The sequence below is a fragment of the Dama dama genome, chromosome 8 (genome assembly GCF_033118175.1).
Source record: "Dama dama isolate Ldn47 chromosome 8, ASM3311817v1, whole genome shotgun sequence".
Taxonomy (NCBI): domain Eukaryota; kingdom Metazoa; phylum Chordata; class Mammalia; order Artiodactyla; family Cervidae; genus Dama; species Dama dama.
Window position 1 is genome coordinate 39,783,367 of NC_083688.1, and position 13,112 is coordinate 39,796,478.

Sequence of the window (13,112 nt, forward strand, 5' to 3'; positions counted from 1 at the left end):
TCTAATGAGATGGATGAAACTGGAGCATATTATACAGAGCGAAGTAAGTCAGAAAGAAAAACACCAATACAGTATATTAACACATATATATGAAATTTAGAAAGATGGTAACGATGACCCTATATGCGAGACAGCAAAAGAGAAAAAGATATAAAGAACAGACTGCTGGACTCTGTGGGAGAAGGCGAGGGTGGGATGACTTGAGAGAATAGCACTGAAACATGTATATTAACATATGTGAAACAGATCGCCAGTCCAGGTTCGATGCATGAGGCAGGGTGCTCAGGGCTGGTGCACTGGGATGACCCAGAGGGATGGGATGGGGAGGGAGGTGGGAGGGTGGGTCAGGATGGGGAACACATGTACACCCATGGCTGATTCATGTGAATGTATGGCAAAACCACCACAATATTGTAGAGTAATTAGTCTCCAATTAAAATAAAAATTTTTTTAAATGAATATTAAAAGTCCTGAAAAATAAGGCTATAGCAAAATAGTTGAAGGTTCCTTTTTTTCAGCAAAGTTAGGAAAGCTATGTACACTAGGTGGTACACTGGTACCAAATATATTTTCAACTGAAGCACTGAATCTTCAACCAGCCCTTAATAAAAACACCTCTAGTTTACTTCATTACCTCATAATTTGTTAGAGAATCGAGTCTTCATTCTATCTGAATATGATACACCAGAAAACAAACTTCTCAAATCATATGTTCTAATAGGTCTATAAGGCTTTCTCTGTTGTCTTCTAGGGTGTTTTTTATTACCATTCTTCTTACTTCGTGCAGCGCCGGAAGATGTCTGCACAGGTTGCTTAGGAGAAGAGCTTGCTATAGCTCGTGACTGCTCTTCAGCTCCTGCCGACAGAACTGAGGAGTTTGAGAGCACATTAGCTGGTTTCTTCACCTTCTTTAACCTACTAACATCAGGTTTTTTCTTCTTAACATGCATCCTAACGGAAGTGCTCCTGCACTGATATTTGTGACGCAAAAAAACAGAGTATTTTGGAATATACTTTTTAATTATATCACTTAGTTTGCTCTGAATCCAAATTGACCGTTTTTCTGAAGCAGTTCTGGTATTTTGCTGGGGAATAACTGATCTACAACCTTTTTTGAGAAAATCTGGCTTATTATTAGCTGTTACCTTCCTTCTCTGATTTTTGCTTTTACTTTTCAAAAACCTTTTTCTAAATGATTTCGATGAAGTTTTGGCAACATCACGACTTGAAAAAGTTGATTGGAAATTACATTCTTTTGAAATTTCACTAGAACTAAAAATCTTGGATTTTTCTGGAAACACAGAAGATTCACTGGCCTCCTGTGTCTTTGGTTCACGTCCTACTGACACTGTCACAAAAGGTACTGAAGCAGAGCTTTGTACATGAGGATCATTATCTCCTGCATTGGAATTTAAGTGGCTAACATGCATTTCAACACAATTATTCCTGTCAGACCCTGGTACTTCTATGTTCAGAGAAGGATCGATTACAATCTGCTTATTCAATGGGTCATAACAATTAAAGGAACTCTGGTTAAATTTGTACTGTATGTTAATATTCCAATTATTTGTACTACCATCCTTCCTTTTAGAGAAGCTGTTGGATTCACCTTTCTTCAACTTAATATTTGAAGAAAGAATATAAATTAAGGTATTTGCTTGCAAAGGCTTCAAAACACTAATACCTGATTCGGGAAATTCATTTTTTTTCGCTTTCTCTCTTGATTTCCTGTCATTTTGTAAAAGTAAATGCTTCCTTACTGGAGAGTCTTTCTCTTGTCCACTAATTCTTCTTTTTGTCCCTGGGTGACTTGTGAGATTGGTTTGAGTTCCATGGCTCACTTTTATAGCCTGGCCTTGAGAGGCTTCTCGCCATGTTTGTTCATGATTCCTCTCTGTTGAAGGATAATGATTAGGTTTATCTAAAACCACTGAAAAGTCATCAATATCTGAAATACCACCCACATTATCATCACAATCTGAGAGAACTTGAATTGATGTGGTGTCCTGATTGAGGTCAGTCCAGGTCATCTTTTTTTCTTCATTCAAAATTTTTTTTTTAATTTTTCTCATCTCACAGTCGCTAACAAAGTAACAGTACAAATGACCTTTCTTAAATTCCTTCACAAGAGCACTCATTTGCACATCATCTTCTTTCATTATCTGAGACCACGTTTTCCCCACAAATGAAGGAGGGATGGGAGACAAATCTTTAGGAAGTAGTTCATGAATATCATCTTCTATGACCTCCTTTGCTTTTTCCAAGTTCCTTATAGAATCAACCATGGGAACAGAGTCTGAATGGGAATTATTATGGTTTGTTTCTCTCTGGTCAAAAGACATCTTCTTAAATAGGTTGATCTTATTAACAGCTTCTTGAGGCCGGTCATTGCCAGACTGGAGAGAAGGATCACATTGAAAATTCACCCCAGAACCACAAGGTTCACAGATCATACTTTCTAGATCAGTATGTTTTAACTTCAGAAGGTTTTCTTGATCAGGCATTTGATGGATCACCAATCCAGGAGATGCATTGAAATCCACTGTGGAAACACCAGATTCACAGTTCTTATCTTTTAGGCCAATATTTTCTACATCTTTCCAAAGGTTGACTCCTTTGTCGACCTTCTGCTGTTGCTGAGTTACTGGCTGAGAAGTCTCCTCCCACTCAAAGTTTCTTTTCGGACCACTAGATTGACAGCTCTTATCTTTGGAGTCACTATATTTTGCCTTTTTCTTTTCAGATTCTTGCGACTGGTAAGTCATGGACTGATGAGAGGAATCAATTTGAAAACTCAGTTCAGAAACATAAGGCTCACAGCTTGTCTCTTCCAGAATAATATAGTCTTGCTTTTGCTTTACTACTTTGAAGACCTTTTTGGAATGGTTTGTCACTGATTGAGGAGAGGCTTCACAAACATATCTTAGTTCAGAATCACAAGAGTCACAGTTCTCATCTAGGTCAAAACTTTCTGCATTTATACAGCTGATTTCTTTGAAAGTCCTTTGAGGTGAATCAATCACTGGCTGAAAAGGGACATCAGAATCTGAAATCATTTCACAGTCATTATCACTTGCTGTCAGGCCCACAAACAGCATCTTATCTGTTTCTCTGTCTGACTCTTCAAGTTCATTTATCACTATTTGAAGAGGAACATCAGAATCACACATTATTTCAGAATCCCTAGGTTCACTAACCTCTTCTTCCATGCCAAGATGCTTTTCCATCTGAAGATTTATTTCTTTGCAAACCACTTGAGGTTGGTCAACTCCTAACTGAAGATGAACACCAGAATCACATTTTATTTCAGAAACACTAAGTTCACAGTTCTTATTTTCTAGGTCATTCTGATCCTCCTCTTGCAAGTTTATTTCTTTGATAGCCACAGTAGAATGACCAGCTACAAAGTCAACATTAGAATCATAACTTACTTCAAAATCACCTAGTTTGTATCTCTTATCTTCCAGGTAAATATGGTCTTCCTCCCAAAGACCTATTTCTTTAACAGCTTTTTTTTGATGCTGGCCAGTCACTGACTGAGGAGGACATTCAGAAACAAAATTTATCTTAGGACCACAAGGGTCATTGCTTTTATCTTCCAAATTGGCTTGTTGCTCTGCCAAATCGTGATGTGGCTCAACCACTGATTGGAGAGGGGTATTTGAAACAAAAATGATTTCAGAAGCATTAGGTTCATAGCTCTTAGCACTCAGACAAACAGGTCCATCCCTCAGAAGATTCATTTCTGTAACAGCCTCTTGAACTTCATTAGCCACAGATTGAAGAGGTTCATCAGAAACAAGATTTATTTTTGAATCACTAGGTTTGACAACCTTATCTTCCAAGTCAACACACTCCTTCAGAAGGTTTACCTTCTTAACAACTTCAGTTTGGCTAGCCACTGACTGAAAATGGGCATCAGAGTCAGATACAATTTCAAAATGCTTGGGTTCATCTCTCTTATCTTCCATGTCAACTTCATCCCTCCAAGAGTTTATTTCTTTAACAGTTTGTCTAAGCCGGTTGGCCACTGATTGAAGGGGGTCAACAGAATTAAAACTTACTTCAGAACCACAAGATTGATTGTGCTTATCTTCTAGTGCAGTATGCTTTTGCTCCAAAATAGTTATCTGAGGATGGTCAACTACTGACTGATCCATGAGATCAGAATTCAAACTCATTGCAAAATAACCACTATCTTGCCTGTTCTTATCTTTCAAGTACACATGATTTTCATTCTTGAGGTTTATTCGTTTAACAGCCACTTTAGGTTGACTAGACACAGATGGAAGAGAAACATCAGAATTATGTATTAATTTATAATCATTAGGTTCATCAACCTTATTCTTCAGGCTCATATCCTCTTCTTTCTGCACATTTGTTTCTTCAGCCACTTCCTGAAATTGTTCGGTCAATGGCTGAAGAGGGTCAGCAGAATCAAAATCTACTTTACCATCACTAGATTCATTGTTTGTATCTTCCAAATGAACATGTTTTTCCTTCAAAAGGGCTAGCTGAGGTTGGTCAATGACTGAATGAAGAGAGTTACTAGTATTCAATTTTTTCTCAAAGCCTCTGGGTCCAGTACTTTCATCTTCTGGGTCAACATGGTCCTCCTTCAAAACAGTCGTTTGAGGTTTTTCATTCATTGACTGAAGAGGGACACCAGAGTCCAAAATTATTTCAGAACTACTACATTTATCACTCGTGTTCTCTAGACCAACACGTTCTTCTTTCTGAACACTTATTTCTTTAACAGTTATTTGAGGTTCAGTCATTGAATAATCAGAATCTAAACTTATTTCAGAATCACTATATTCAGCACTTTGACCTTTTAACTTAGCATGCTTTTCTTTTTGAAGCCCTAGTTCTTTCACAATCAATTCCGGTTTATGAGTTACTGATTGAAGAGGGATATCAATATCCAAACTTGTTTCAGAAACTTTTGACTCATTATTCTTATCTGTTAAATTTACATGTTCTTCTTTTTGGTTTATTTCTTTAATAGCTATGGAAAGATGACCAGTCACTAAATGAAAAGTAATACCAGATTTCAAACTGCTTTCAGAAACAATAGGTACATTATCCTTATTTTCTAAGTGTATATTCTCCCTTTTCTGAAGGTTTCCTTCTTTAATAGGCTCTTCAGAGTGTCCAGTCATTGAACGAAAAATATCATAATCAAAAATTTCAGAATCACTAGATTCATTTTCCTTATTTTCTAAGTGTACCCACTCTTCTTTTTCAAGATTTAGGTTTTTAACAGCTTCTTCTGGTTGGTTAATCACTGAGTGAAAAGGGATATAAGAAGCCAAACTTATTTCAGAACCAGTGGGCACATCATCCTTCTCTCCTAAGTGTGTACACGCTTCTTTCTGAATGAATGTTTCTTTAACCACTACTTCAGGTTGATAAGTCCCTGAATAAAGAGGCACATCAGAATCAAAAGTTATTTCAGAAACATAAGATTCACAACTCTTGTTTTCCAGATCAATAGGATCCTCCTCATAAACAGTTACTTGAGATTGGTCAATTACTGAGTGAAGAGGACTATCAGAATAAAAAGTTATTTCAGAACTAATTGATTCAAAGCTCTCATCTTCCAGGTTAACATGCTTTCTTATTTCTTCAACATCCAGCTCAGGATACTCAGAAACTGACATAAAAGAAGAATCAGAGTCAAAAGTGGACTCAAAACTGGAACATCCATAGCTCTTAACTTCCATATCAACATTTAATGCTTTCATATTTATTTCACCACTAGCACCTATAGGGTGAGATTCAAAACTGAGATCAGAAATGCCAGACTTAACACTGTTATTCTCCAGGTCAATAACTACTTCCTGAGCATTCACCTCTTTAACTGCTACTTGAGATTGGGCAGGCACTAACTGAGGATCTGTTTGCATCAGATGGAACTTTATCTCAGGACCATGAAATTCACAGTTCACATTCACAAGGCCACTCTTTTCTTTCTGAAGATTGATATTTTCAACATCCTTCTGAGGTCCATCAGACCTGGTCTCAAGAGAGACATCACAATCAAGATATGCTTTAGCACTACTGGGTTTATAATTCCTGTCTTTCAGAGAGACAAGCCTATCCTCCAGGTTTCTTTCACTGACAGCCACGTGAGGATGGTCAAAGACTGACTGAAGAGAAACGTTACCATCAAAACTTGTTTCAGAACAACTCAATCCATAGTTCTTATCAACCAAGCTCATGTGAACCTCCTTCCGAAGTTCTGTTTCTGTGACAGTCACTGGGAGTTGGCCAGGCATTGACTGAAGCGAGAAAACAGAATCAGCACTTATCTCAGAGCTACTAGATCCATAGCTCATATCAACCAAGCCAACGAGCACCCCCGTAGGAAGGTTTACTTCTTTCTCAGGCTGTTGGGGGGAGTCATCAGTTGACTGAAGTGAGGCATCACAATCAAAATTCATCTCAGAATCACTGGACTCATAGCTTTCATCAACCAGCCTAATATGCCTTGCCTTTTGAACACTTCCATCTTTCACTTGAGTTCTGCTGGTAGTCAACTGAAGGGAGTCATCACAATCAGAGCTTATTTCAGAAATATAAGATGTATTATTCTTATATTGCAAATCAGTATGTACTTCCTTTGAAAGGTTAATTTCCTCAGCAGTCCCTTTGGATTGGTCCATCAGTGAATAAAAAGAGGAACTGCCATCAAAACTTACTTCAGAATCTCTTGATTCACCGTTCTTATCTTCTTGGTCAGTTTGCTCCCCCTTCCAAAGGGCCGGTTCAGCCTCTTCACAGTGATCAGATGCTGACTGAAGAGAGCCACCAGCAGACTTCATTTCAGAACTCACTGAGATCTTCTGTTCCAAAAAGGCTGACTTGTTAAAAACCAAATGCTTTCCTTCCTGGTTATGATCCATATTAGGAAAGAATTTCTCATGGTGCTTTAGAATGTCATCTTCAAAGATTCCTTTATTAGAAGGCATGTCAGTTTTATTCAGGTTGACTACTGGACTTACTGCAAATTTAGAAAGAGATTCCAATTTTAAAGAGTTTTCAGTACCCGCAAATTCATGGACTTTAAAGCCAGTCGACAAAGCTTTAGTCTGAGAATTTACATTTTCCTGTAAGGTCAACTTATCTGAATTTATACGTAACGATTTTCTGTTTAACTCCTCAGGTTTCTGATATGGAACTGAAGAAGTTTCTGGATTGGATGGCAGCATAGGGTTTCTAGAGCCCTTGTCTAGCTGTTTAAGGTATTTGTCAACTTTGTTTGGGTCACATTTGTTAACTGAATCCAAATGGACTCCAAGTGATAAACCAGTAGTAGTGTCAGTTGTAACTGGTCTTTCATGAGAACTTTCAGGTAAACAACTAACAAGAGCATTAGAAATCGCTGATGAACAGATTACACTTTGTCTGTTATTTGTACTGTGACCAAGACCAACTGGATTAAACTCTTTCATACTGCTCCCAACTTTATGAATGAACTCCAAGGGATGCTGTTGTCCTTTCTCCAGTTTTTGAATAACTGATGGTCGATCTGAAACACTATGTATATATCCCTGAGGCCTAGAATAAAACTTTTCAACGGGTTCAGATGCCTTGGTAGATATCTCTTCTCTGACTCCAGCAGCATCCTCGGTCTTTATTTCAGGACTAAAATCATTATTAGGAACCACTTCTGAAGGTGACACAGTAGTCATATGAAGTCTCTCATTTTGCATTGATCTAAAAAATAAGGGGGAAAAAATTCCATAAAAATATTTTAATATCCGTTTAAGATTTTTCAATGCATAATAAATGCTACGTTCTTTCTATCCTGGGCCAGATTCCTAGAACAAAGAGTTTCAAAATAAATTAATTTTGTAACATTTGGCTAAGGACAGAAAGGAAGGTAGAATCATAAAATCAAACAAGTTGGAAATCCCAAAGGATTCTACGAAACCAGCATCACCCTGATGCTATACCAAACAAAGATATCACACATACAAAAAAAATTACAGGTCAGTATCACTTATGCATTGATACACAAACACAAAAATGCTCAACAAAATATTAGCAAATCAAATCCAACAATTCATTAAGTGGATCATACACCACAAACAAGTGGGATTTACCAAGGATGTAAGGATTTTTCAATATCTGCAGAATCAATCACTGTGGTATACCACATTAACAAACTGAAGAATAAAAACCATATGATCATATCAATAGATGCAGAAAAAGCTCTTGAAAAAATTCAACATTTATTTATGATTTCAAAAAAACTCTCCAGCAAGTAGGCATAAAGGGAACATATCTCAACAAAATAGGCTGTATGTGACAAATCCACAGCTAACATCATACTCAACAGTGAAAAGTCTAAAGCATTTCCTCTAAGACAAGACAAGGATGAACAAGACAAGGATGCCCACTCTCGCCATTTTTGTTGAACAGTTTTAGAAGTCTTAGTCACAAAAACTAGAGAAGAAAAAGAAACAAAAGGAATCCAAAATGGAAAGGAAGAAGTGAAACTGTCATTGCTTGCAGATGACATGATACTATACAGAGAAAACCTTAAAGATACCACCAAAAAAAAAAATTAGCACTCACCAATGAATTGATAAGGTTGCAGGATACAAAATTAATATACAGAAGTCTACTGCATACACTAACAATAAACTATCAGAGAAATTACAGTAACAATCCCATCTATCACCACATCAAAAAAGAATGAAATACCTAGGAATACACCTACCTAAGAAAGCAAAAGATCTGTACTCAGAAAACTGTAAGACACTGATGAAAGAAACTGACAGAGATACAAACAGATGGAAAGATACACTGTGTTCCTGGAAGAATCAATGCTATTAAAATGAACATACTAAAGGCAATGTACAGAGTCACTGCAATCCCTATCTAAACACCAAAGGTTTTCTTCACAGAACTAGAACAAATAATTTTAAAAGTTGTATGGAAACACAAAAGACCCTCAACAGCCAAAACAATCTTGAGAAAGAAGAACAGAGTTAAAGGAATCATGCTTTCTAACTTCAGGCTACAGTAATCTAAACAGTATGGTACTGGCACAAAAATAGATACATAGATCAATGAAACAGAACAATGTTCAGAAATAAACCTACACACTTATGCTCAATCTATGAAAAGTGGAAGTCACTCAGTTGTGTCTGCCTCTTTGGGACCCCATGGACTGTAGCCTGCTAGGTTCCTCTGTCTATGGAATTCTCCAGCCAAGAACACTGGAGTGGGTTGCCATTCCCTTCTCCAGAGGATCTTTCCAACCCAGGGATCGAACCTGGGTCTTCTGCATTGCAGGCAGATTCTTTACCATCTGAGCCACCAGGGAAGCCCAAATCTATGACAAAGGAGGCAAGATTATACAATGGAGAAAAGACAGTCTCTTTAATAAGTGATGCTTGGAAAACTGAATAGCTAGCTACATGAAAAAGAATGAAATTAAAACTTTCTCTTAACACCATACACAAAAATATACTCAAAATGGATTAAAACCCTAAATGTAAGACCAGATACTATAAAACTCTTAGAGGAAAACATAGGCAAAACACTGACATAAATCACAGCAATATGTTTTTGGATCCATCTCATAGAGCAATGGAAACAAAAGCAAAAATTCACAAACAGGACTTAATTAAACTTTTAAAGCTTTTGCACAACAAAGGATATCATCAACAAAATACAAAGACATCAAGCATACCCAAATTTAGAAAACTTCCTACAACATAACTGGTCAGTACTCTTCTAAAAAGTGTCAAGGTCTTAAAAGCAGAGACAGACTAAGGAGCTACTCAAGATTATGGGAAAGCACAGAAATGTGACAATTCAATGCACTGAGTGGTCCTGGATGGAATGCTGGTCCCAAAAAAGGACATTAGTAAACACAACTGGCAAAATCTGAATCAGTTCTATAAATAGTATGGTATCATGGTGATTTCATGGATTTGATCACTGTACTGTGGTTATTTTATTTTTCTTATTTATTTTTGGCTGCACTGGGTCTTCCTTGCTAGCATGCAGCCTTTCTCTAGTTTCGGGGAATAGGGCTACTCCTCCTTGAGGGGCACGGGCTTCTCACTGCGCTGGCTTCTCTTGTGGTTGAGCACAGACTGTAGACCTGCGGGCTTCAGTAGTTGAGGCTCATGGGCTCTAGTTGTGGCACACAGGATTAGCTGCTCCATGGCATGCAGAATCTTCCAAGACCAAGGATCAAACCCGTGACCCTTGCACTGGCAGGCAGATTCTTATCGACTATCACTAGGGAGTCCACTGCGGTTATTTTAGATTTAACATTTGGGGAAGCTAGGTGAATGTTACACAAGAAGAATTCCTTGTACCAGTTTTGCAACTAAATTTTTGTAAGTCTGAAATTATTCTAAAATGCAAAGTTAAAAAATATTTTAATGTCCATAAACTTTAGCCCAAGAGTTCACAGTCTAGAAATCTACTCCACAGAAAGAGTTGCATGACAAATGTATTTGTTGAAGCATTGTTTATATACACTATAAACTGGTAATTTATACTGACCTCAAGATAGGTTAATTCCATCTTTCCACCAGCTAAGAAAACAATTATCTTTTTCCTAACTTATCCCCATCATAACTTTTTCCTTATTTGCTAAGTTTTAGGTTGGTGACTTGCAAAGTGTTCAAAAAGTTTATCCTTTATTCTGATGTTAGGATTAAAGTCAACTAATACTGTACAGGTGTGCTAATGATCTATGTTGCTTTATCTTATACAGTGTAGCAGCAATCAGAGTACATAATCTGATTTTCTACCAAAGTTCTTCAACACAGGACATTAACTTTTTAAAATGTTATCAAAATATTTCTTTTTACTAAAACAATCAATATATACTAATAAAAGAGTAAGCTGTCAAGATACTGACAAATTATAAAAATAATCGATTCTATTTTACAGAGTAGCATAGAGTTAGCAAATAGTTCCATTAATGTGGGATTAATTTTTACCTTGACTATCCTTACTTGGCTACTATCACCAACTTTTGGTTACTAATCATGTTAAAGTTATGTTTGTTCCCACCTTTTTACCCTGCTTAACCCTGCGACATTCTTGATGATACACAATTATTTACTGGCCTGACTTTTCTTTAGAAAAAGCATACGTAGTCCCTATCTTTTAGAGTGAGATTTTTTTTTACTTAACTTAGGAAAACTTTTTAAACAACTGCAAAGATAAGTTACTAGATAAAGGTTCACTTTATATTCCCCGATTCAAAGATTCACTTTAGGAAATATTAGGATGTTAACACAAACATCTACTGTAATATATAACTAGGTACTAATATTCCCTAGAGAAGGGCATGGCAAAAAAAAAAAAAGAAGGGCGTGGCAACCCACTCCAGTATTCTTGCCTGGAGAATCCCATGGACAGAGGAGGCTGGTGGGGCTACAGTCCATAGGGTTGAACAGAGTCAGACATGACTGAAGCAACTTAGCACACATGAATATGCTAATATTATTTCACTCAGTTACTCTACCTGCTTTCTTGATAATCACATGGGTGGTGCCGCAGTACATCCTGCAAGAAACGTTCCATCAAACTAGCAGCACCCATCCGTTGTCTCTTCCGTGTGATCAAGGATCTGTGATGGTCACTGGATATATGCTAGGAAGTAAAAAGAAAATGAATATTTCTAAATATTCTAATGGGTAAACATACTAATGGGTAATACTCATTAGTAGTGAGAGCATCACAATATACATTCATCATACTCCTGGTAAAAGTATAAATTGATATACCCTTTATATAAAGCAATTCTAAAATACGAATCTGAAAACCATTTAAGGGGAGCGCAAATCAATGCAGAATATTAGAGGACATGGAGCTCACTTCTCCCCATGAACATATCAAAAATACATCTACATGTGAAACAATTCTCACTGAAAACTAACCGGAAATGAGTAAAAGGACTCCTGCACAACCATGGCTGTAAGAAAGATAAACAGGAAGGGCATGAAGGGAAGAAAAACAAGCAAGTGGTCTGTACCTGTGCTCAGGGGAGGGGATTCAAAGGCAAAGGGAGACCAGTCTCTCTATCAGAAGGGTAAATGACCCATACAACCATTCTGTTTTTCACTTTTAGTACAGTATTCAATAGATTACATGTTACCCAATCATTATAAAATAGGTTTTGCATTAAATGATTTTGCCCAACTGTCGGCTGATGTAAGTATTCCAAGCACTTTTAGGGTAGGTTAGTTAAGTTGTTATGTTCAGTAGGTTAGGTGTGTTAAACGCATTATCAACTTAAGAGACTTAAAAATTATGATCAGGATGTAATCCCACCCTTCTGCCTCGGGGTCTCTATCCTTGCTATCCTGTCCCTCTAACCTAGAAATTCTGCCCCCCAAGATATAAGCAAACCCTATCCCCACATTCCATTCAAATCTCAGCTCAAATGTCACTTCTGTAACCTCACCTGGCCACTCTACCTAAAATCGCACGTTCTTCCCTATTTTATTTTCCTCATATCATTTATCACAATCTGACATACTATGTACTAAATTTATGTGATTACTTATTTTCTGTTTTAGTGCATCAAACTGTAAGCTCCATGAATAAAAGAAACTGATTTTGTTCATAGCCATATCCCTACAAGCCACATCTCCTCATTAACAGAGTCTCAATATGGTCTGTTAAATGAATTTGTGTAAAAGAAGGGAAAGTTACAAGTAGGTCCTTTGTGGTATAACCATAGTAATAGGATCTTCTCACCTGCTCCAGGTTATTATAGAATACACAACAAAAACTGCAATATCCTGATCTGTTCTGCATGTTGAAAAACCAAAGTCAGATGGCTATTGTCCTTGAATACTCAAACTGGAAGAAAAGAAAAATGACAAAAACACAATAATTCCTTACTACCATGAGAAAGATAGCTATGATAACATCATAGACACAGAAATTCATTCTTGAGTCCTACTCACTAGTATTTCTAATAATTATGAGGATAGGAAAGGCTACCATGAGCTACTGAACCAATCAGTGAGCCTGCAATTAACTGAGATCTTTCTATCTTCTTTCTTTAACTTGAGGAATATTTACTTGATGCACAATGTAAGTTTCAGGTGTACAACATA

At 37.0% G+C, this 13,112-nt stretch overlaps 1 protein-coding gene across 1 annotated transcript; it reads right to left on the minus strand.

Moving 5' to 3' along the window:
- Positions 1 to 635: 635 nt before the first annotated feature.
- ZDBF2 (zinc finger DBF-type containing 2) lies at positions 636 to 12,807 on the minus strand. Its single transcript, XM_061147943.1, has 5 exons — positions 12,748 to 12,807; positions 11,510 to 11,637; positions 5,082 to 7,722; positions 4,645 to 4,949; positions 636 to 4,527 (listed from the first exon to the last, which is right to left on the minus strand). The coding sequence occupies exons 1-5, from the start codon at positions 12,805 to 12,807 to the stop codon at positions 636 to 638; spliced, it is 7,026 nt and encodes a 2,341-aa protein (XP_061003926.1).
- Between the last annotated feature and the right edge of the window lie 305 nt (positions 12,808 to 13,112).